At 35.4% G+C, this 24,542-nt stretch overlaps 3 protein-coding genes across 5 annotated transcripts in view; 2 read left to right on the forward strand and 1 right to left on the reverse strand.

The window, feature by feature from the left end:
• LOC132200018 (uncharacterized) overlaps positions 1–7,297 on the forward strand; it is a 29,859-nt gene extending 22,562 nt beyond the window's left edge. Inside the window, exon 3 of the mRNA XM_059625176.1 lies at positions 4,840–7,297. Within this exon, the coding sequence (XP_059481159.1) occupies positions 4,840–4,908 (69 nt within the window). The 3' untranslated portion in view covers positions 4,909–7,297. The remainder of the gene's footprint in view (positions 1–4,839) is intronic.
• Positions 7,298–9,526: 2,229 nt separating this feature from the next.
• On the reverse strand, positions 9,527–19,966 carry LOC132199803 (pyruvate carboxylase, mitochondrial). 3 transcript variants are annotated; one of them, XM_059624811.1, is made up of 18 exons: positions 19,805–19,966; positions 15,683–15,818; positions 15,441–15,625; positions 15,029–15,194; positions 14,824–14,969; positions 14,540–14,764; positions 14,314–14,477; positions 14,087–14,249; positions 13,598–13,780; positions 13,306–13,540; positions 12,996–13,049; positions 12,515–12,896; positions 12,044–12,284; positions 11,741–11,990; positions 11,465–11,675; positions 10,761–11,220; positions 10,558–10,701; positions 9,527–10,228 (listed from the first exon to the last, which is right to left on the reverse strand). In XM_059624811.1, the coding sequence occupies exons 2-18, from the start codon at positions 15,816–15,818 to the stop codon at positions 9,971–9,973; spliced, it is 3,603 nt and encodes a 1,200-aa protein (XP_059480794.1). In that variant the 5' UTR covers positions 19,805–19,966; the 3' UTR covers positions 9,527–9,970. The 3 variants fall into 3 exon arrangements, with proteins under 3 accessions (XP_059480794.1, XP_059480795.1, XP_059480796.1); XM_059624812.1 differs by lacking the exon at positions 19,805–19,966 and adding an exon at positions 18,208–18,327; XM_059624813.1 differs by lacking the exon at positions 12,996–13,049.
• Positions 19,967–22,299: 2,333 nt separating this feature from the next.
• Positions 22,300–24,276, forward strand: LOC132199895 (short-chain dehydrogenase/reductase family 9C member 7-like). Its single transcript, XM_059624985.1, has 8 exons — positions 22,300–22,742; positions 22,864–23,067; positions 23,126–23,311; positions 23,368–23,500; positions 23,555–23,666; positions 23,728–23,823; positions 23,874–24,000; positions 24,066–24,276. The coding sequence occupies exons 1-8, from the start codon at positions 22,529–22,531 to the stop codon at positions 24,113–24,115; spliced, it is 1,122 nt and encodes a 373-aa protein (XP_059480968.1). The 5' UTR covers positions 22,300–22,528; the 3' UTR covers positions 24,116–24,276.
• Positions 24,277–24,542: the final 266 nt, after the last annotated feature.

The following is a 24,542-nucleotide window of genomic DNA, read 5'->3' on the forward strand; positions in this document are numbered from 1 at the left end:
CTAACCTTCGGCTTTGACATTTGTATAGTAGGTTCAATTAAGTCTTCAGCTATAGTCGTGTAATTGAGGAGGAAGGAGCGACTAATTAATTTGCTAATTTAAACTGCATTATATTGAAATGCATGTCGGCATGTTGGTTTGAATTTGAATACAGTAGCTTGATAAATTGAGTATGCAATAGGCTCAACTCTGACGTCGCGCTGGTTGCCTAGCATTATTTTTAGGTATTAAGTTTAGGCCTACAAATCGGTCGCTATTTCTCTCATTTGAAACAAAATGAGTGCATAAATAAATTTTGTTTTCACTTCATTTTATATCAATAATTAATAAATACGAAAAACTAAATTGATTAGATATAGATTTTTTTAAATTTAATAAAATAAATATAAAATTTATGAAATGAAATTAAACAAAAAAATTTATAATTCTAATTTATTAATTTCTAGAAATTGATCAATTAAATGTTATACCACGGCTTTTATTTTTTTTACTTCTTTTTTTTTAGTATTTCTGTATTTAAAGTCAAAATGAAGAATTTTACAATGCATTTTTCAAGGTATAAAATTTTTTTCAGTTTGTTACAAAACTGCAAATTTAAAAATTTATTGAACCAGAATTGACTTACTATACTGATGAAGGAGCAGGTATTTTTAAACCATTTTGGCAAACCAATTTCTTTGCGCCGTGGAAGCAGTTTTCATATTTTATTCATTACCATTCTTTCATTGCCTACTGAAGAATTTCCAATATCCCGCAGAACAAACTTTTCCTTTATAGTGAAATTTCTTTCGTTCTTTTTCCAACGAATACTTTCCACCATTCTTCGCTCCTTTACAAGACAGTTGGACCCGACGGCTATGACTTTATGAGCCCTCATAAGTAACCCGCCATCTGCGAAGCAAAAACTTTGCGAAAATATCTGGAAGTCATAAAGCGAATTCTTTTCTCCTTCTCCATCAGCGAGAGAGTTTGCTTTAGCATTTCGGGCGCAACTTTTGATTGGGCGTAATCTTTCAAAACATTCATCTGAATTTCCAAGTGACGGCGAAAATTGCTCACTGCTGGAAAAGTGAACATTCGCGAATAAATGTGTTTTCGCTGAAGAGAAACGACGCCTGGTGTTTAGCGTTTGTATACGTCTGCAGAAATTTCACATGCATTGTAAAGGAGCATTAAAGCCTTGGGGGGTCGTTGCGCGCGAGATGGAGCTACGAAGCATATTATCGCGCTCCCTTTCCAGGGCGCAATTTTTGTATTCACACAACGCCCGAGTGCGATAATTTTTCTCAAAAGGAGATATTTTTTCCGGAGAGAGCAGCATTCAAGTCTTTTCTGGGTTGAAAATTCACCTGATAGGAAGAACGAAAAGTCCTTTGTCACACTTGTCGCGCTTCTTTTTTTCGCCTGAATGGAGAAACGTTAGTCTTGTTGATGCAGCAGATTTTCAAAGATTGCGGAGTGAAAAGAAAATATTGTCATAAAAAAAAATAATAAACATCGGTGAGAAAAGAGCAGTCGATATTAATATTAATGCGTGTACCCGCACTTTGAGTGGGGAAAATGCAAATCAAGCCCCCGCCGAAGCAAGGAACTGCAGCAGAAAATGTAAAAATATTCAAATCGAGCTAAAAACACCGCCGGTATGGCTTTTAGCAGTCCGAGGCTAACAAATTGAAGGGCTTGTTGTTACACAACGAAATTATGTGTGCCGCATGAATTCATTAGGTACATTCTGTGTAAAGATCGATAGGCCTGTGTGGTTCTGGGAAGAAAAAATAAGCCAGCACGCGAATAAGTAAATTGCCCCTGACTGGGTATTTTTTCCAAGTCAGGCACCCCGATTTACATAACAATTCTACACTCCTTTTCTGGATTTCTATGGGCTTATTTCAGGTATTTCTAAATAACTTCAATGGAGCTACCAGAACTTCAAAACTATAAAAAAAATTCTTTGAATTTTGAACACAATTAAAATTTGAAAAAACTATTGCACACTTATTTTTTTATACTTTTTCAATGGAAATTTTGGCATTCTAGTACCCCTCAATTGATTTGAAAAAATCTTGTTTATGTAGAAAAGTCAAAAAAGCAGTTCTTGTAAAAGCCTTTTATTTTACAAATTCTGTGTTCGTGTAATTTTAAAAAAAGAATAACAAACTTTCAATAAGGAGGCAAAATAATTAAATTTAAAAAAAGTTTAAAATAGTAAATAAGAAAAATATTTGCTAGAAATTTTCAATAAATTTTGTATTATCAAGTAATTGCAACAAAATTAGATACAATTTTTGGCAGTTTAATGAAGTCCTGATAAAAGTTATCAAAATAGCAAGAAAATCTCCCAAATTTATATTTTTTGACATACTATAAAATGTTGTTACTTGTTTAAGTATTATTTTGAATCAAAGCTGAGTAACTGACAAAATTTACAAAGATACACTTTTATTATTTACTGTTGTGTGAACAAAAAATTTAAAAAAAGCTAGTTTTAATCAGGATGCTTTTCTTGTAAAACATTCCCTCAGCGTATATAAATATATTTTTATTTATTTATTTTTATTTATTTATTTATTTTTTTTTTTTTAATGAAAAGAACATTTCTCCATTTTATTCCTTGCTTTTTGCACCACAAAGAAAGAAACTTGCCTTTGTTCATTTTATTTTGGTCATGCAGTAAAATTACCGTAATTAGAGGTTGCATGCGTCGCTGGTGCGCGGATCAATACCGCAAGTTGGAGAGGCTGCACGTGGTGCCGGCAAGTTGAAAGGGTTGCATGACGTTTATTAGCCGCCCCCCTGCAATAACAATTATTACACGTCCGAACTTTCGCCTCGAGCAAGTCGTCCTGCTGTTCTTGGGCCAACTATTCAAATTCATTCGCAGCAGCTGGAGCGAAACTTGGTAATGCAAATTCCTCTCGCCGCCGCCGCCGACAGGGAGACCAATTATACAAAGGCAGTGCGTACAAATTCCATACAAATCTGTGCAAACCCGGGCGCGCGTGGATAATCTTCTCTCAGCTGACGAGAGAGATACACCGCCTGCCTTTGTTTATGTAGTTCTGACGAGATTATTATTATTACGACACACATGAGACGCACACATGCACTGTTTTAATTGGCTTTTGTTCTCAAATTTCGCTTTCATCAGTTTTGAAGTGAACGTTTGTCTTGTGAATTTCCATGCACTGCTTCAAAATTTCGAGGCTTTTAATTTCACAATTTTATAAATTTAAAAAAATATTTTTTTATAAATAAAAACGCAGATAACTTAAATTCTAAAATACTGCTATAATAAATAATACAATTAAATGGCTTTACTTGCACAAAATTATGATTTCATGCTTAAAATGACGCGAAAATTTGAATAGTTCTAACAAAATAATAGAGAAGCATTTTTCTCTCTCTAATTTTATAAGAGAAGTTTTGAAATAAGTCTTTTTCTCCCCAAGTTTTAGCTTTCACATTTACTTCCAAACTCGGTCCTTCGCCCTCTTATTTTTCCACAAATCTGGACAAAACTATTGATTCGGTGTGCGTTCATCAGGAAAGTCTTTTACTCTCCAAGTTCCGAAGACAAATATTGTTGGTTTCGCTCTCGGGCAATTGTGTTTCACTCGGCAAAAAGTTATATTCCACCCTCTCTGGCTCAACAAAAGAAAGTTATAATGCGATAAAGCGTATCAAAGCAGGCATTACTCAAATATTTATTTTTGCGCGGCCCACCGATAAAGACTCTTTATAAACTACGAATCTCTTTGTTCGAAGAATACATACTCTCACTGACAATGAGCAGCAGATTCAACCTCGCAGCATTTTTTGCTCAGCCTAAATTGGCGCAGAACAATCGAGAGAATAAATCTGGAAGGACGAGAGACGCACTACTTTTGGTGCTCACCAAGATATTGGCTTTTTGCTCCAGTTTCTCTTTACGCTTGGAGTTCTGGCTCCCATCCAAAAGAAACAAATTCTTGAAGAAAAATTATATTTTTATTAAAAAAACTCGAATATCATATGAAAGATTTTTGAAATTGTTATTCTTCTAAAAAATAAATACGATTTTTCAAACTTTGCTCTTCTGCAGAGAGATTTGATGAAATTTTAATTTGTCTTTATTGCGGAACCTTTTATTAATTCACCTCTGGTGGCTGCTAAAAAACCGAGAGCCTTAATATTTTAGATGAGCCATCGTCGGTCGTTCTTTTTGTGCGTCGCAAGTTTTCGCAAATTGAGCCACAAGACTCGGGGACGTAACTTCTCTCCTATATAATATCTTTAAGATTATACCGCAGTCTCCGCGTCTCTGGGGAGCTCTTTGTGTTGCATAACTAGCTTTTACGGACGAGAGCTTGCCTGCTCTTGGGGTGATGCTACAAACCACCAAAAATTGAATTACAAACAGCCTATAATTTCCATCAACAATAATGAAACGGGGGGAGATTGAATTATGAAATTTGTATCATTTTTTAGATTTAATTGGTTATATTAACACAAATTTCAACTGCAGCAAAACAGATAAAGCTCGCAATACGGCGAGTTTATCTTCATTAGTTTCAGAATTACAAAAATTATCTTTAATTAGAAACTGTCTCATGATTTTAAGTTAATATTGACCATCAACATTTTTTTAGAATACAAATTTACAAAATAATAATATTATTAAAAAATGAAGTTATTTTTATAATCATTGAAATTGCTGAGATGGGATTTTGTAACACTAATGGAAAATTCAACTAATTACTATAATATATAATCACATTTAAATTAATTAGAAAAGTAAATTATCTCTATGTTAAAAAAATTGATTAATTTTATGGAAATTGCTCATTTGTTTTGTTCCAGATGGGCACAGATGCGAACCAGGGTGACAAAACGACGCTGCTGACTGAGGGCTCCGAGGTGGAGGATTAAATGAGCCGAAAAGAGAAAAATAACCGTTCTCTCACTACTTCTTCTTCACCACACATCTGCACATCTGGGCGTTTTTGTAAAAGGGAACCACATTCGCATTCCGGCGCGTATTTGTAAAATATACATGTGATTTTTCAGTCGTTTGAGTTGGTTAGAGCGTTTCGAACACGTAGGTCTCTCCTCTCTACATGCGGAAAAGAAGGAATACAAAAAAAAGAGAGACTCAAAGGGTTGTTGCGCATAAAAAAGCTGCCGGTGAATCGCAAAATCGCTTTGGCAGAATGAAAATTAAAATTCCTTCGGCTCTCGGCAAGCAATAAACATCTCTCTTAATGGCTTTTTGCTGGAATAAAAAAAAATATTATTTCATGTCTGACTGAGTTGTGTGTTTGTCGAGGGAAAATGCATTGTGAGAGTGGATGTGCAGATGGAATGTTGAAAGCGCGCGGTGCATTAACGGAGAGATTTGGTTTCATAAAAGCGCGGCGGTGGTAAATAATAGGGCGGCGCTTTTAGTCTCGGCCGGCAAAGTGCTGTAGAGAAATCAAATTCCAAACAAGACACGCATATCAACATCAAATGATATAAATCGTGCAGTTGAAATGCGATATGCAGCTTCCCTCGCACAGCACAATGAGGCGAATGCAAATTTGCAGACGGCACATGCAAATCATGCTAAAGTAGGAGCTGAATGGCTGGATAAATAGCACGAACGCGGAATGCAAATTTCGATTGCTGGTGGAACTGCACTTACATCACTGCAATCGATGCAACGCAAACAAAATTTCCGATAGACTTTTGCATAATTTCACTTGGACCGTCAAATACAGTAAAAATGGGTAGTGCGATTGTCAACTGGTAAATGTGGGGAAAATTGATACTTGTGGCTTGTGGCACCGCAGGGGGCGCGCCAAATTTGTCATTTGTACCATATAATTTGATATTTTACGCCGCACTTCCAAAATTTTGATACACGACCGTTTGTTGTGAATTCACTGGCTTTGTTGTTGACTTTCTACATTTCAAATCAATTAAAAAAATTATTTTTCTTTAGTATAACAATTGTTACCAACAAGTAATTATTTTAAAGACAAACTCATTATTATTATGTTATATATTTATGGTTTTCTAGTTTGCCAAATGCTGAAATACTGAAATTCAATCTAGTTAAATTGTACTTAATTTTCATCATTCTTGCATTTTGGCTAAAAGGAATGAAAAATTGTTGCAAAGGAGCAAAAAGTAATTGGAAGATTTTTGGCTGCAACTGACTTCATCCTGGCCAATATTTTCAAAAGGCACATAAAAAAATACTACTATTTTTATCTAATAGCAAAAAGACAAAGTTTCTAAAAAACTTGATTAAAAAGTATAATGATATAGTTAAAAAAAGTCTATTTATTTTTATATTTACAAACCAAAAATTAATTTTCCTATTTGGCGACCAGTTCTATAGACCTTTGCTGTTTTATTAATCTTGTTTTCTCATCCATCATTTATTAATTTAAACATCCAAAGCAATTTTAAGTTTTTATCGTTTTATTTATACACAATTTTTTCTATTCTATTCTAATTTTCAATCTTGGAAATTCTTGGTATTTGTTTAATATTGAAATTTGTACTTTTTTTTTTTACTTCTTTTGATTCTGACGAGCATAAAAGCGGAATCTGGTTGGGCTCGTTGGATCTGAAAAAATTCGTGTCACACGCCTCTGCCTAAAAGTAAATTTCCATCGCCAAAAGATGAAACGCGTCGAGCACAAGAGAGTTACGATAACGACACGGCCAGGGCTCTTCGCGTCTTTTGTCCGCCCGCAGAGCGTCGATTTGGTGTATTTTGACGAGAGCAGAAGGGCGAATCAATATAATTATGGGCCGAGCGGCGTGATGACGGTTTGATTACGGAAAGAGACGTGTGTACGTGATGCGAATGTAGAGCGCCTGTGATGAATGCACCCTCGATTGTTATCATGTTGATTGTTACCGCGCCGGCTTTGAATCCATAAAGACACAGAATGTATATCACTGGGTGGATGAATCGACGACGCTGTAAATATGCACGGCTTACATTTATTAGTAGCACCCTCGAACACAGAACTGCCCACCTAGGTTTTGGTGCAGAAAATTTTAAAAATCACTTGCTACTTTCCACCTTATTAGTTATTACTTATTTTCCCACAAAAATAATAACCCAACACAAAATACAAAACATTTATTTGAAATAAAAATTAAAAAAAAAAGATTTAATTGTGGAATTCTGTCTATAAAAATATGCTTTTAAATCAAAATGTAGAACTTTTAATTACAAATATCAATTCTTCTCTATGAAAGTTATTTAAAAAAAATAATTTCTATCATTATATTCAAGATTCTTAAGGCAAAGTCATGTTTAGAGTGTTTTTTTTTTTTGCTTCTTTTGCAAGTTTTTTAATAATAATAACAAATTATTTTTGGTTCAAAGCAATCAATAGTTATTTAAAAAAAAAAATTTCTATCATTATATTCAAGATTCTTAAGGCAAAGTCATGTTTAGAGTGTTTTTTTTTTTTGCTTCTTTTGCAAGTTTTTTAATAATAATAACAAATTATTTTTGGTTCAAAGCAATCAATAATTCCAATCAAAAATGAAAAATTTAGCATTCAAATTCACCACCCGATTAATCTCAGGATTTTTCTACGCTTGCAATACATTTTCAAACAAAATAAATTTAACTTCCAGTTGCAAAAAATTAACGCTCAGTTTCAGAATTAAGTTAAATTTTACTTTGAAGATTAAAACTATATTAAACTAGACACAAGCATAAACACACCATAACAATTGTAAAAACTTAAAAATGGCTAATTTTCAGAATAATTTTGTATGGTTTTAAATAAAAACAAAAAACATTGAGAATTATTGTGTCTGAATGGATATGCATAGAAAATAATTCAAAGCACTCTGTAACGGCTGCTTAATTATATAATATATAATTTTAATTATATAATATATAATTAAATTAATTGTGATTCCAAAACATAATCCGACTGATGAATCGTTTATTGTTGACCGACAAGATCATATAAAATAATATAGCGACACCTCTAGTTATGACCGTTTTAAATAAATGCATGTGACATTTAGCAAAATTAGACAAAACGACTGTCCGTTATTTTCACAAAAGTTATAAAAAAATGAACCTAATGTGTATTTGTTAGTAGACTTGTGTAGATTGGTATGTTAAGTGCTTATAATTAAAATTTACAGATCGGCGTTCAAGACGAGAGACGTTTGTATACATAGAGAGTGCATGACGTGCCTTTAAACCAGACGTTATTCGCGCAAATATACTCACCACTTTTTTAGTAAAATAGATAATTTTTTCTCACATCATTTGAAAAACTGCTGGGATTATCAATGTCTGGAGAGAGAAAAACCGTTGATGAAATTCACAAATCTCACGCAATTTACTCCTTGGTTGAATTTTTACCCGGGATGAATGATGATTCGTTGATTTGTGAAAATCGCGCCTTTCATAACAAATATCTTAAATTTTTCGTGGGCTTCCTTTTTAATTTTTATCAGCTCTTTAAAAATAATTCTTCATTATTTTCCATTTAAATTTAGGGAAAACCTTTTGTAAAACTTCGACCGAAATCATTAGCTGTCTTTTTAATTACTTTTTAGAAACTTATTTCTCACGATAAAAGTCACTTAAAATGAGTAAAAAGTGCTTAAAATAGAACAGCAAAAGACCCTCAATGTGGATGAATGTGAAGAATTAATCAAAATCCCTTGGAAAATATATATCACGTGTAAAGGACCAAAATTAATGAATTAATGTACTCCCCTAAATGGAAAAACCCAAAATTCATGCAAAATCATCTCTTACTATCACTTAGGATAAAAATTGAAAATCATGGCGTGTAAATGAAATTTTAACTCTCACTATGTGAACGCTTTTCGCCAGGACCGAAATTTAACAAGAATTTTCGCTCGATTGCTGGTGAAAATTGCGAAATTAACAGCGCGGCGGCAAACTTGACTTTGTCATGACAAGGGAGCCGTTGTAAAAATCCATTAGGAAGGAGAAGTGAGAAGTGAGACACGGCCGGGGGCGGCATTTATTAGGAAGGCGCCCTCTAATTAGCACACGCATGACGACGAGCTTCAGTCTCTCTCTCGCACACCTTTTTAATAAACTTTGGGCCTGCTGCTGACGCGCCGAAATCATAAATTACCCACACGTGCCAGCCTGAAAGCCTGGCTATTTATTATTAAAAAGTAAAATGCGCCAGACATGTGTCTCCCAACTGCAAATTTTGTTGTAACGTTTGAATAAAAAGCAGAAAAAACCACGCTCGCTTGGCAGAGAGATTTTTTCGTGTGGAAGATTTACATAATTTCAAGTGAAAGGGGTATATTTTTATTTCATCAGTGTATGCAAGAGTGCTTTTGACATTTTGCAGGCTTTCTAAAATCCGTTTTCCAAACTTATACAAAAAAAAATCCGTGAGCGGCTTAAGATTAAGAAAAAACGTTATGTATGAAAATATAATTAATAGTTGCTGTAGAGCTGTTAAGTGTAAATAATAATGAAATATAATTAGCTATAATATGTGTATAATAAAAGGTGGAAAAATAAATTATTATGCGAATATAAACCAATTATTTTTAATCTTTACACTTACACGTTCACTTTCTCAGTTTAACAAGTTAAATACACAAGTTATTATTAGATCAATTGACACAGTAAATGAAAAATTCTATAATTTTTTAGGGTAAAATTGTAATTTTTTTTTGTGTGATTTTTAAACAGTCTTAATATCATTCCAACTAAGATTTCCTTGATACATTCGCTATAACAAAAAACAATCAACAGCTATCGCATTTAATCTTTGTTTTCAATTTCTTCTTTCTCAATAAAAATGCAGAGAAAAATGATTTAACAAGTATAAAAAATATATCAAAAGGACAACATTGTGGATGAAGAAGCAAAAGGCGCTATGGAAGAACAATTATTATCGTCAGAGAGCCCCAAAGTGTGACCATTATTTTTCTGTTTTAATCTTTAATCTGGAAGATTCTACTTATCTTCTTCGATGGTCATCAGCAGATCTTCGCCCTCGAGGCGCATCCCCTTTGTGGCGGCGATCGACTTGACGACGCCGCTCACTGGAGACTGCACCACCATTTCCATTTTCATGGCTGAAAGGACAACAAGAGCGGCTCCCTTCTCCACTCTGTCCCCTTCGACGACCCTGATTTCAATCACAGCTCCTGGCATCGGAGCCCCCACTTCGCCACGCGCACTCTTCTGGGCTTTGGGATGAATGTGAAGTTCCTAAAATAAAATAAAATGTAAATGAATTATTCAATTGCCACATAAATCTACTCCGTAAAATTGTAGAAATAATTCAAATATAAATATGATAAATTTTATTCATATTTCTTAATTGTTAATTTAATGTTATAAAAATTTCAATCATAATGCTTAATGAAAACAAAAAGCTAAAAAAAATGATTCACTCATTGCACTTCTGTTAATGAAGCTTAATTTAAAAAATTGAATAGTAAAAATTAATTTGACTGAAATATATAAGACAAATATAAGGAAATGTTAATTTTAGAAATTAAAAACAAAATTAAATTATTTTTTCTTTCAGTTTTTACCTTCACTGCCTCCTTATCTTTAATGAAGACAGATCGGAGCTGTCCATTCAGCTCAAAGAACACCTCTCGTTCTCCATTAGGAGTGAGATCTTCAGCCATGGCAAGTGTCTTGACACCAAGAGTTTTTCCCTTTTCAATGGTCACCTATAAAATTACATGCTTTGTTACCATGAAAGTTTTTTTTCTATGTTTGATTTTCAAACCTCAAACTCCTCTCCAACTTTTGGTCCCGTCAGGAAGATGCGAGTGTCCAATTTGTCGACCGGCCCAAACTTATCCCTGAAGTCGAAGAATTCCTCGGCCACCGCAGGATAAAGGGCAGCACTCATGACATCCTTGTCAGATATGTGAGGGTGCCTTTCCAGCAGGTCCTTCTTCAGGGCTCCAAAGTCCAGGGGCGGCATGGAGGCGCCAGGTCTGCCCTCCACCCTGGGCATGTTCTTCAGCACCCTGGAGCGCAGGGGTTCGGGGAATCCTCCGTAGGGTTCTCCAATGCTGCCCTGCAGGAATTCGACCACCGACTTGGGGAAGCTGAGCTCCTCTGCTTTCTCCAGCACTTGTTCGGCGGTCAGCTTGTTCTGGACCATGAACTGCGCCAGGTCTCCCACGACCTTAGATGACGGCGTTACCTTGATGATGTCCCCAAGAAGAAGATTCGCCTCCCTGGAATTATTTTAAATTGGAAATCATTAAGATAAAATTACAATTAATTGATAAAATGTATTGAAATTATTTGTAAAAAAGAAAACAAGAATGTGCTTCTTTTAAATCCGTTTGTTCTGGAGAATTTTGAATAATTTTTTGAAATGTTATTTACATAAAATTTTATTTTTAAAAAAATATTTTGAATTAACAAAATATTAATTTTATTTTGACATTTTTTATCAATATAACTTTGATTTTTTACCTGTAAGCTTTCTTAACATCCTCAAAGAAATCTCCCAGACCAAGAGAGTAAGCTTGGAATTGCAGGTTGGTGTATTGACCTCCAGGAATTTCGTTCAAGTAGACGTCGGCATTGCCAGATTTCATTGTCGTAGCACACTCGAAGGGTCCATACAAGGTACGGGCCTGCTCCCAATACGCCGAATATTCACTGATCTTGCTCAGATCCATTCCTGGATGAAACCAAAAATTCTCGAAATTTAATCAAAAATTACTTCTTAAATAAATCTTAACTGACCTGTATCATGTTCTGTGCCCTTGAGGGAGGCAACGATGGCTCCCATGCTGGGTTGAGAGGTCATTCCGGACATTGAGTCAACGGCAACGTCCACCACATCAGCTCCAGCCTCGGCAGCAGCCAACATGGAAGCAACTCCAGCGCCTGAGGTGTCGTGGGTGTGGATGTGAATGGGGACCTGAGGGTGGCGTTCTCGAAGGGCCGAAATTAACAGTTTGGCAGCAGTTGGTCTCAAAAGTCCGGCCATATCCTAATGAATTAAGTGTAAACTTTGTACAAAGAAAAAATCAAATTATATTTTACCTTTATACAAAGAATGTGCGTTCCAGCTTTGACAAGCTCATCGGCCAAATTGAGATAGTAGTTAAGGTCGTACTTCTTCCTGGTTGGGTCTGCAACATCACCAGTGTAGGAAATTGCAGCCTCGACCACTCCTCCTGCTTTTCCAGCAGCTTCCATTCCAAGGATCAGATTCGGCAGGTAGTTCAAGGAGTCAAAAACTCGGAAAATGTCCATGCCAGCTTGCACTGAAAGCTCGCAGAACCTTAAAGAAAATGAAATCAGAATGAGATTTTATGTTAAGCTATTTATCAAGGATAAAATTATTTGGTGCTGAAAAATTATCTGTCAACAGTGTCAACTGTCAATCTTTTGTTTTTAATATTATTCTTTTACTTAATTAGCTATTGGATAAAAATTTATATAACTCCTTAAAAAAATATTTTAAAAAAATCTTGCAGCAATTTGTTTAAAGACTAATTGAATTTTCCGTACTTGAATACGGCGTTGTCCGGGTAATTTGTGTATCCGACAGCGTTAGCACCACGCAGGAGCATCTGGAAAGGAATGTTGGGGATGAGTTTTCGCATCTCCTCAAGCCGCTCCCAAGGACATTCGTGCAGGAAGCGCAGGGCGACGTCAAAAGTAGCACCGCCCCAGTTCTCTGAGGCAAACAGTCCGTTGAAGTTGTGCGCCACGTAGGGTGAGGACTTGAGCAGGTCGTAGGTGCGGACACGGGTGGCCAGCAAGGACTGGTGGGCGTCGCGGAAGGTTGTGTCCATCAAGAGCAGACCCTTGTGGTTACGGACAGCCTTGGCAAAACCAGCAGGTCCATCGGCGAGCAGGATTTGGCGGAAGCCGTTGGGAGGCTTGAAAGCTGCAAATTCATTTTAAGTGTTAATTTTTTATTTTTAAAGAGGAATTATACAATAATATGTGTTTGATAAGGATGATCAAATTGAAATAAAAATCTTACCACTTTCACCTTCATCCTCACTTTCACTTATGTCAGAAGATGCAGCTCTAAGATCTGAATAATGAGGAAAAATGAAACAAAAATGTACAAACATGTACCCATGCCATGCAAAAATGAAACTCCTATAATATAAAAGGGCGTCATGTCAATTTAAAAATATGAATTTTTAAACTAGGTGAAAATATGAGAACAGTCTTTTAAATTATTTGATCAATTATTTTAGAAATGAGTGCTAGAAATTTTAATAGAACAATTTAAGGGTTGCTAAATACGTCCCAACATTTCTACTGACAAAAATGATTTTTCCTACTCATTGGGATTTCTGGCAAATGAGGCACAACTTCAGCCGGTTTCAGATTAGTGGCCAGAGGAGTTGACGGTCCATTGACGAGGACAGTGCCCAAATAGTTGAGCAGCTTTTGGGCTCGGTTTTGGGAGGGCCGGAACTGGAAAAGCTGCGGATGTTCGTCAATGAAGTAAGTGTCGACGGTGCCGTTCAGGAATTTCTGGTTCTCCAACACATTCAGCAAAAATGGAATGTTTGTCTAAAAGAAAATTTAAGTTACAGATGTCAAGAAAAATTAAATTCCAAAATAAAATACTTTGACTCCTCGAACTCTGAATTCTCGCAGGGCGCGGTTCATTTTGGCAGCAGAGGCCTGCAGGTCACCAGCATGGGCAATGACCTTGACCAGGAGGGAGTCGTAATAAGGCGAGATTTGGGCACCAGCAAAAGCAGAGGCGCCGTCCAGACGGATTCCCATACCCTCTCCACTTCGGAATACCTTTGTAAAAAATGTTTTTAATATACAGTTATAAAGTATGTAATGAAATAAGTAAATCGATTAAAATATGCAAAATAAAGGTAAAATTTAAAGCAGATAAAATCTGCAAAATTGAATAATTCTAATATGTTAAACGTAACTTATGGAAAATTTTAATATGTATCAGAAAATTTCAGTCTTTTTCTCTCCAAACTTCTTTTCATTTTGCTTTCCACCTAAAATTACTGCTTTTCAAAATAACTAAAATATTCTAATTGCTTATTTTCTGAAGCAAAAGTTGCATTTTTATGAAAAATAATTATGTACCTCAATTCTGCCAGTGTCTGGCTGGAAGTTTTTGGCAGGATCTTCAGTGGTCACTCTACATTGGATGGCACTGCCCTGAACCTTGATGGTGTCCTGTTTCATGCCCAGTTCAGGAAGAGTCATGCCCTCAGCAATTCTAATCTGGCTCTGCACCAAATCAATTCTACAAAATAAAAATAACTATAATAAATAAATAATTAACAAAAAAGGTTTTTAAAGAAAATTACCCTGTGATTTCTTCAGTTACGGTGTGTTCCACTTGGAGACGAGCGTTAACTTCGATGAAGAAGAAGTTTCCATTTTCATCAACCAAGAACTCGACAGTGCCCGCATTCTCGTAGCCAACCAACTTGGCAAGGCGAACGGCGTACTCAGTCATTTGATCCCTCACCTGAATATAATTATATATTTGTATTTTATCTGATTTAAAGAAAATTTAATTTAAAAATAAACCTTGGGATCCAGATTAGGCGCCGGAGCAATTTCAACAACTTTCTGGTGCCGTCTCTGAACAGAGCAGTCTCTTTCGTACAAATGGACGACGTTACCCGCCTTGTCTCCCAAAATCTGCACCTCAATGTGTCTGGGTCTCTCGATGAACTTTTCAATAAACATGGCACCGTTTCCGAAAGCAGACAGCGCCTCCGAGCTGGCTCTTTGGAAATTTTCCTCCACCTCCTGGAAATTTTTTTATAATTAATCAAAAGGAAATTTTAATAAATTTTTAAATTTTTCACCTCCATCTTTCTCACAACCCTCATGCCGCGTCCGCCACCTCCATAGGCTGCTTTGAAAATCACAGGGAGGCCGTGCTTTCGGCAAAATTCAACAGCCTCTTCGGAAGTGGTGACTGGCCCTGGAGTGCCCGGCACAATTGGCACCTCTGCAAATCAAATACAATAAATTTATGGTAAAGTTTGAACAAAATAAAATTTTCCATACTGGCATCAATTGCAGCTTGTCTGGCAGCAACTTTGTCTCCCATTTGTTGGACAACTTTGGGCGAAGGGCCGATGAATCTGATCCCGGCGTCAATGCAAGCTTGTGCGAAATCTGCTCTTTCTGAGAGAAAACCGTAGCCAGGGTGGATTGCATCAACATCATTTTCCTGTCAAACAAAAAACGTAAAAAATAAAAATTTTTATAGTTTATCAATAATTGAGTGCCTAAAACTTTCCTTCGTCTTTATCATTTAAATATTTTTACAAAACCGCTGGAATAAAATCTTTGATAAACATTTATATGGAAATTGCAGATTTTTTAAAACAAGGAAGAGTTTCTAAATAAAAAAATATAAGACCCAGCAGAGGGTATTTCTAAAATTTGGTAGAAATTTGGAGAAATATTTTCTCACCTTGGCCACTCTGACGATTTCAGGAATGCTTAGGTATGCCTGGACCGGAGGAAGTCCTCTGCCGACCAGGTAGGACTCGTCGGCCTTCTGCCTGTGCATGTGCATCTTGTCCTGCTCCGAGTAGACCGCCACCGACCTGATTCCCAATTCCGTGCATGCTCGAAACACGCGAATGGCAATTTCACCTATGGAAGGAACATTTTTTTTAATCAATGCATTCTCTACATTTCTCCATGTCAAACCTCTGTTGGCGCAAAGAACGCTGCGGATCGGCCTGTACTCGACCTCTGTGGAGTAGAAGCGCGGCTGGCGGGCATGCAAATGCAGCAGGCGCTGCCGCACCGTCAGGGGCAGCCCACATGGCCACCGGAGAACCATCTAAAAAGTCAAATCAATAATCAATTAATGTCTGATTAATTTAATCATGAAACTACTGTACTTCCAACCATAATTTTCGTTATTAATTTAAAAGATATTTTAAATTCTATTTTAATAAAACTATTAATTTACACTGACAAATATTAGGCTACTTCAATTCAGGCCAAGAAAAACTTGTGATAAAAATTCGCAATTCTTATTCATATGATAAACCTCATTTAAAATTAATTTAAACTAATTTATATTTTTATTTCAATAAAAAATAATATTATTCAGATATAAGAAAAAAGTTTATGCAACAAAGTAATATAATATTTAGTAAATTTAAAAAAAAAAACATGAAAAAAAGATAAAATCATTAAATTTAATAATTTTTGTATACTGTATTTTCTTTTAAATTATTGTAAAATTTTAAAACCAAAATTTACAAAGTGACGCAATTATTTATGTTTAAAAATTGAAAATTTTATATTCTCCACCTCAGATCTTTGGAGCGAGGCCATCCTAAATTTAGCAAGTACTCTCTTTTAATTAAGCGCTTCTTTAGTCAGGCCATTACGTTTTAGAGGAGTCCTTGTGCGGGCGCTAAGCGTTGAGATAATTTTTTTCTCACACATCTTTAGGCTGACGCGCCGCTTTAGAAAGGAGCATCCCTCGTCATTTACAAGAGAATAACGATGGGGAGAGGAAAGAATGGAATTTCTTTTGAATATTCAATATTCATGGGCTATGTCTATGTGATTACCAAAAGTTGTTCCTATTTGTGGAAAATACAAGGAAAAACAAAAATTAAATTTGTCACTTGTAGTTGATTCAAAATTTGATTCCAAAAAAAGGGACAATTTAAATTCCACAAAACTGTTTTATCTTACTTAATTGTTGTGAATTGCAAGGAGAGGGAGAGGGACTTTCGGCAAATTGTTCGCAAACAGCAATTAGTGGCTAATTTACTTTAAGTATACGCCCGGAGGATCCGTGACTGGCAGTGTGTGTGTGGTTATAAAATTATTATCGTTGGCCTTGAAGATCAGGTTGAACTAGTTGTCGTCAGCCGGGCAAACCAAAATAATATAGCCGGGAAAAATGCACGTCTGAGTTGTTTTAAAGTTCAGCGCAGTTCATTCAGTGGTTTGTTTTTTCGCGTCGCCCAATTGGCGCTTTGCCAGGAATAGCCGAAAGGAAATTAAATTAATTGAGGGCTCGCTCGCACACCAGGAATCCTTACGGAAAAACTCTCAAACAGCGTCTTTGATTATTTTTTGTCGTCCCTCGTACAAATTAGGACGCACACACTGATTGCTTCGCCGGCAATTAGCTGTTACGACTCTAAAACTGAGGATCAAAGGGTACGACGTGTACTGTCAGTTTTAAGCCCAACTATTCATCAAATAATCTCTATGTACGTGGAAAAGTCATTAAGGATTCAATTAAAACTTTAAAATTCGTATAAAGTTGAAAAATTAATAATAATTTTTTTTTTCGATTTTAATTACTTTGTATTATTTAGATTTTTCTTCAATTATTGTCAAGGAGCTGCGAAATTAGGAAAGCGGCCTCATTGTTTCAGTTGAATTCAGCGACGTCGGAGTGGCTTTTTATTCTCGCACGATTGAAACGGCCGGTTTGATATCGAGAGAGGAGTTGGTTGACCTATTTTGCGGGTCATAAAGTGTGACTTTGTCGCGTTTATAGCCAACATAGACTCGGCTGTCCTGTCGTAGCTAAAAAGTTGTTGCAAAAGTTACCCGAAGTCATGTAACGCCACGAAAAAAAAATAATATTCAAACCTATTGAAAATTTTAATCATTGTTTTTACATAACTGTCCCCAGGTCTCCGAAGTGGTGCATATCAAGTTTTTCAAAAAAGGAAACTGAATTAGACTTTGAAATCATAAATAATTGGATTAAATTAATAAATTTCTTGTATCAAGTTTTAAAAGATAAAAAGTATTAAACCGAATTAATAACAGAGAAATGATAAAATTAAAGCCGATAAGAAACCACGCAAAAAATGCGATTTGCGATTTTACTTATTTAATTTAGATCAGATTTAGATTATACATCAATTGTGAATTTAACTAATTTAAATTTCCAAAAGAAATAGTTTTATTTTCTTTTTTCTTACTTTCCTCATAAAAAAACATGAAATATGTTAATTATTTAAACAACCAATGCCAATTAAAAAAAAATTTATTCTTTGATTGGCTTTTATAATTGGTGAAAGTTTACAACCTTTCGAAGCTATTTGTTTGTAAAATGCGAAACAATACTTTGTTCTAGAGAATTAATGATGATCTGATCAATAATCCCTTTAAAACAAATATTTTTATAGTCTTTTTTTTACTATTCCGATATATAGACTTTGAAACTTATTGAATGTATGTATTACGTGACTGGAAGAGGTTAGACGCAGTGAAGTGTGTGTCCGCTCGATCGACAGCGGTCAAATGGTAGAAAAGAGCAACTGTGTGTGTGTGTGTCTCCTCCGTCTGTTGTGCTTGGATAGACATTTAGCCACAAAAAAGTTGGTCGCGCTTATCATTATGGCGGTCTGATAAAAAAGACGCTGCTCTTCGCTTGGGCTTTTTCCGTGGCATGACGGGGACCAAATATTTGCTTATGACACTGCGCAAGATGCGAAATATCTATCTAGAATAATATAGAAGGAGTTGATCAACGGTGGCGATAAACAAAAATAGAAATAGAGAAATATGGAATGAAATGTCAACGACCCTATTAAATAGGACAAAAATATTTGTGTAGAAAAAATCTTGAGAATTATTATTGATAATATTAAAATATTCAACAAATATATTTCTCTTATATTTTAGTCTTAATTTTTATAGTATTAATAAAATTAATATATTATAATAACATTTATAATTAAATTTGTAATTTAAGTGATTTCTTTTTAATTATTAACGTGTATTCCTGGTGTATTCTGTATGTTTTTTTATTAAAATGTCTATGATTAATGTAAAATATAATTATTATACATTTTTTGTGATTTTATGGTGGTATAATAATTTATCATTCTCTGATAATCCGGAAGTTTAACAACTTTGAATTGAAAAGCTTCACGTGGAAATTGCAAATGATTATAAAATAAGAAATGCATTCTTCTACTTCAATGTTAATCTTAATAGATTGGATTTCTGAATGAAAGAAAAGCAACAAAGAAGAATTATCCGAGCACGCTCAGGAACAATGCAATGAGACTTTGGACGTTTCAAGCCCGGCAACGGCTTAACGAAGAAGAAGAACAAGTGGCGCGTAAATTATACCACCACAATAATGATCTCGTCTCCCACCTTGGTTTGCCCTTGACCAACTCAACACCAGTAAAAAGCTGAAAGCAAAAGTGCCCAGCTATATTATGTAGCTTTGGTTTGGTTTTGTTGCGTCACACCTGAGAGCATGACGAGCAGCAGGTGGACTTGACCAAAATGCAAAACACGCACGACAAACGCCTTAATTGAGGCTTAAACACATTTGAAGAAGTGGATCATTAGTGAAGAAATAATCAGTTTCATTAAAATAACTTAATTTGCCAGAATTTATAACAAACTTTAAGTAAAATTAACTTATTCAATGATATAATCATATTTCTTAAATTGCAAACAATTTTTTCGCACAATATCTTAATCTTACGTTAATAATTATGATAACATAATTGAAGATTTAATTTGACTCCAATTTTTTTTATATTCTTATTATTTTAATTATAATTAATTAATGTAAAATTTTCATATTCATTTCCATCAATTAAGATTCTCTCCTGGCTAATCAGACTTCATATTGAGCAAAAGAATCAGGTGCGCGTTGCCGTTTCGGAACAACAAACGGAGAAACGCGCACGTTGAATTTAAAAATACAACCCGCGTCGCCCCAAAATAATCCCTCACAGCCGGCGCTTGGCACTTTCGGTTGTTGCGAGACGAGCTGCACGCGCCCCCCATTCAGCACTCGCGACCCTTTCTGCTCACCTTGAGGGGGTGAATCGACCGGTCGAGCGCCTTCGGAGGTCTTAAGGGGTGCCTGCTCGCGGATCAGCTGGAAAACGGGGGCGGTTTCTCTCAGACTCGGACTCACTCGTTCGATCGCCCCTCCGCCTCCAGTCGCAGCTGCCAGACTGACTGCGCCGTGAAAACCTGTCGCGACGACCGGCGGGGGTCAAGACCCATGCGCACATGGTGTGCGCGTGCAGCTGAAGGCACACACCAGGCTATGTGATTTTTGCAGCACCAATGCTTAGGAGCATCATTATTTGGCAAACTGAAAATGTGCAAGAAATTTGTTGTTGTCTTATTTAGAAAAATTGATTTTGTGTGAAAAGCCAACACATTACATTCATATTTTTAAATTTTTCACGGAAAAAAAACTAATATAGCATAGAGTGGCAACATTGAGCTTGAGCTGCTCTCTTCCGACGGAGAACGGGAGTTCTTGCTGGTGCTCAAAAATGGCGCGAAAATTAATTAATTTGGTGCTCATTGTCACGTATAAGCAGCAATCAAACTAGATGAGGAATTGAATTTCTGAATTCATCGATCTATTTTAGAGTGAATTTTCAATTTTTATTTCCAAAAAGAACACGATTGTAATATACTGTTACATGTCTATCCTAATTATATAAAATTAAAATTTTCACCTGATTGAAGTATAATATTTTCAATATGAAATAATAAAAAAAAAACGATTAAAGAGCATCAAGAAAATTTTAATTATTTAATTCACACGTCAGTGACTTAATGAAGAGCTAATGGTCAATACTATATGAGCATTTAGGGGAATAAGAGATGAGATAGGGAGCTTTTAGTCACTTAATTAATGTTTTTCATTGCAATTTGCGGTAATTTGATTTGTGCTCGCATTACTAATGATAAGTTCAACACGCTCGATCTTTGAACCTAAATCGGTGAACATTTCTAATGTCAGCACGCCAACTCCAGCAGCCCCTGCTTTTCTTCTATCTCCCCGCCAGTGCCGCGGCAAACTGTGAGAAAAGTGATCCAATATGCTTATTTGGTCATTGATCTTTCTTGCACTTATTTAACTATTTTTCTCTCTCTTTCATTTTATTTTATTGTGTTTATTAATAACATGTCAATTTAATTCATTCGACAAACGAAAATACCTCTCCTGCGTTTTATAATTTAAGTGGATCCCGGCTAATTAAATAAATAATCAAGTCCCTCACTGATATAAAAGCTACAGTTTTACCAAAGAAATAAGTTATCATTGTTATCAATAATATTTAAAAGGAAGTAATTAAATGACATTTATATCTTAACTTTGACAGGTTATTTAAGTAATTAATATTGAAACTCCCATTGATTAACAATTAGAGGCGTTACAAGATTTTGAGTAAAATCACCAGCATTCCCAGTGGGTTCAGGGAATAATAAATGAGTAAAAAAAAGAACGGTCACATCAGTTCCAATTTCAAACTCCTAAATTTCTTTCTTAAACTGATATTGGTACATTTAATTAATAAATATTTTTTTTTAGTACCGTCCAGGGTTTAATAAATTTTAAAAATTGACATAATTTTAATTCACTGTGATAAACAGAATTAAATAAAAAGCGGAAGGTATTTCTACTTTTAAAATTGAAAAGAACCATGTAAATGGTAAGTAAATAAAAAAAAAAACGTCACATGTATATACATTTTTACTATCAAAAATTTGATTACATTTTAAAATCCTTGTAATGTTATCGCTGCTTTAAATATTTTCATATAGTAGTTACCTTAACCGCGCCCTGTAAGTTAACCAAAATTGTTAAAAACCACAGTATTTTCATTACTTTTATTGTCAGTTTTCGGAAAATTGGTCGCGGTGTTAGGTGGGGCTTATTTTTCACCACCATTCAACCGGAACAGCGTCTACCAAAACGAGTGACAAAGAATAAGAAAATATACTAGGCAGAAGTTTCAGCCTGGAAATTATCTTGAAAATGCGCTTGCTGTTCTTCAGCACTCTTGGCATGCTGGCCTACAGCTCTGGCTTGCACCCTCTCATTGCATGGATCGCAATTCTGGTTGTGGTCTTCTTTGTAGCCACTTGGGACCGCACTCTGGGGATCTCGAGGCTGCCCAAGAAGTACATCAAATATCTTGAATGCACTGGATTTTTTATAACAGGTAAACATTCAATAATTTAAGTTAAACTAATTTAAGTCAAACTGTTTGAAGATGAATTTATTCATTTTTTTAAATATAATTGTTTTTAATATTTAAACTGTATAAAGCATACTTTTTCGTATTTATTATTTTTTTTATTGAGAAAAAAATGAATTTAAAATTAAATGTAAAATTTTTTATGGGATAAACAACTGTACTTTTGTTTTGAGTGTGCAATTGAAATTCAGCTTATCTCTCTAGGCTTTACTGACCGAGAAATCGCCCACTTTGATAACAAAGAGTCATTATAATTTTATATGCAGCCACACAGAAACTAAACTTTGATTCACTACACTCACAATCAGAAAATCAATAACAATTATTTGCTTTTTGCGCTTTTCAAATTCACTCGAGGCCATATATTACCAAAGCTCGCTCTCTCTACTCTCTCACAAACACTCTTCACCATATCTCTGATAAAAATAGTCAGTAATTTTATAACTCCGACAAGCTGTTATCCTACCGTGCCCGGCACCAAGAGCTTATCACTCTTTTCGGCACACTGCCCGTGTGAATAACGCAAAAAATGCAGCTCACAGAAAGTGTAAAAGGTTACCTGGGTTGGTTTTTAGCCATCTTCTCCATCCAGTGGTTTGGCTTCAGCAGAAGACTGATTGCGTGGCTCGGAACTGTGCTCCTCTCAGGATACTTTGCTTTATACGGTTCAGCTTTTTCCAGCAGCAGAAGGGCGCGAGTCAACCTCATCTCGGACTTAAGCAAAAGGGCCACCTTTATTACAGGTTCGTATTCGTAACTTACGAATTTCACAAATTTGTGCTTGGATCAACAAAAAACCAGGAAACAGTAAAATTTCAAAAAGTAACTTTGACGGTGTTTTTCTTTGTTTATTAATAAATTTAGGATGCGACACTGGCTTTGGAAAAATGTTGGCCCTCCGTCTGCATTCGATGGGGGTCCCAGTTTATGCAGGAGTGCTAAACGAAAAGTCTGAAGGGGCTGAAAGTTTGAAGGCTGAAGGTTGCAAAGTGATTCAGATTGACATCACTAAAGATGACGATGTAAAAAAGGCCGTTGATTTTGTCAAAAAAGATTTAGGAGAAAAAAGTAAGCAGGTTTTTAATGTAATTTTAAACCAAATTTAATTAGTAAAAATATTAAACAGAGCTCCACGCCATTGTGAACAATGCGGGCATTGCAGAGTTCGGCCAGATCGAGTGGTGCAGTCTGGAATTGTTCAAAAAAGTGATGCATGTGAACACCTTTGGCACCATAAGAGTGACCAAAGCGTTTCTGTCGCTCTTGAAATTAAAAAGAGGGACCAGAGTTGTTTTTACCGCTTCAGTTGCCGGTACGCTTTTTAAATATTAAAAATTTATTCAACTAACTTTGAAATTTAAATCCAAGGAAGATACACTTTGCCTGGCTTCTCCGCATACAGCATGTCGAAACATGCTTTGATTTCGTTTTCCGACGCTTTGCGAAGAGAAATGAAGCCGTTCAAGGTTTCCGTACACACAATTCAACCAACTCTCTACAAGTAATCGTTGTTGAGTAACAATAAAAGGCGCATAATAGTACTTTTTATTTAAAGCACTCCACTGAGCTCAACAGATTTTGTCGCAAATTCATTGCAAAAGCAGTGGAGCGATTCCGATTCTGAAGTCAGGAAGTCCTACGGTGAAAATTATTTCCAAACATTCAAGGTCTGAATAAAAATTATATTTTATTTTAAAATTCTGCTATTGATGAATTAAATTTTTTTAGACAATGTACATCAAAGGAATAAAGGACTTGGCAAGAAAAAATATTAACGAAGTTGTTGAGGACATGGTTGATGCCTTACTAAGCAAAGAGCCAAAAGTTTGTAACTAATTGTTCCTGTATTTATTTTTTACCGCAGCTATTTTTAGATTTCCTACGTTCCATCTCTATTCACAAAATTCATGGTGCACTTTTTAACGACGATTCCCTTGGGACTGCAAGACATCATCCTCTGCAAAAGGACCATTCCTGACGTCCCCCCAGCAGGACTGGCAGGTACTCAACTCGATGACTGCTCTTGATCTGCGAAAAACTAAAGCAAATTTTGATAATCCGCGCAGTGAGAACTGCAACTGCTGCGAGAGGCGACGAGTCTGAAGTTTTTGTTTGACGGCGCACCAAGTGACTTGTCAAATTTTTGTTTCCACTCCATTATGACAAGTACATGCATACTTACTCTTTAAGTGAAAAAAATGTTTGCTTTCCATTAAAATTTGTTTAAAAAATTCATGGCAAAAAATATATTAATAAAAAGCTAATATTTAAAATTTTAATTCATTTATGTAACGGTCCGTTAATAATTATGACTTAATGGTGATAATAATTTCATTGAAATGTGATAAGCGCGCAATTAAGATGGTTCAAACTTCAATTGGTACGTAAATGAGTTACTCATCTTTAAAAGCAAAAGAAAATAAATACCTTCAGTAGCACTGAGACCTTATTTTTCAGACAACTTTTATGAGGTAGAGCGTATCGCTTGCTTGACGTCACATAAAAAAAACTATTACGCACACATGGTTTGATAAATTTTTGAA

Source organism: Neocloeon triangulifer, unplaced genomic scaffold (genome assembly GCF_031216515.1).
Source record: "Neocloeon triangulifer isolate White Clay Creek 2 clone unplaced genomic scaffold, ASM3121651v1 ptg000014l, whole genome shotgun sequence".
NCBI lineage: Eukaryota > Metazoa > Arthropoda > Insecta > Ephemeroptera > Baetidae > Neocloeon > Neocloeon triangulifer.

What these genes read in the sequence shown, in the direction of transcription:
- LOC132199803 (XM_059624811.1), bottom strand. Translation starts at nt 15,818, where the DNA reads ATGGTTCTCCGGTGGCCATGTGGGCTGCCCCTGACGGTGCGGCAGCGC. An exon ending in AAATCGTCAGAGTGGCCAAG is followed by an intron (nt 15,195 to 15,440) that starts GTGAGAAAATAT and finishes TTTGTTTGACAG; the next exon opens with GAAAATGATGTTGATGCAAT. An exon ending in TTTGCCAGAAATCCCAATGA is followed by an intron (nt 13,050 to 13,305) that starts GTAGGAAAAATC and finishes CTCATTATTCAG; the next exon opens with ATCTTAGAGCTGCATCTTCT.
- LOC132199895 (XM_059624985.1), top strand. Translation starts at nt 22,529, where the DNA reads ATGCAGCTCACAGAAAGTGTAAAAGGTTACCTGGGTTGGTTTTTAGCC. An exon ending in AAAAGATTTAGGAGAAAAAA is followed by an intron (nt 23,068 to 23,125) that starts GTAAGCAGGTTT and finishes AATATTAAACAG; the next exon opens with AGCTCCACGCCATTGTGAAC. An exon ending in TACTAAGCAAAGAGCCAAAA is followed by an intron (nt 23,824 to 23,873) that starts GTTTGTAACTAA and finishes AGCTATTTTTAG; the next exon opens with ATTTCCTACGTTCCATCTCT.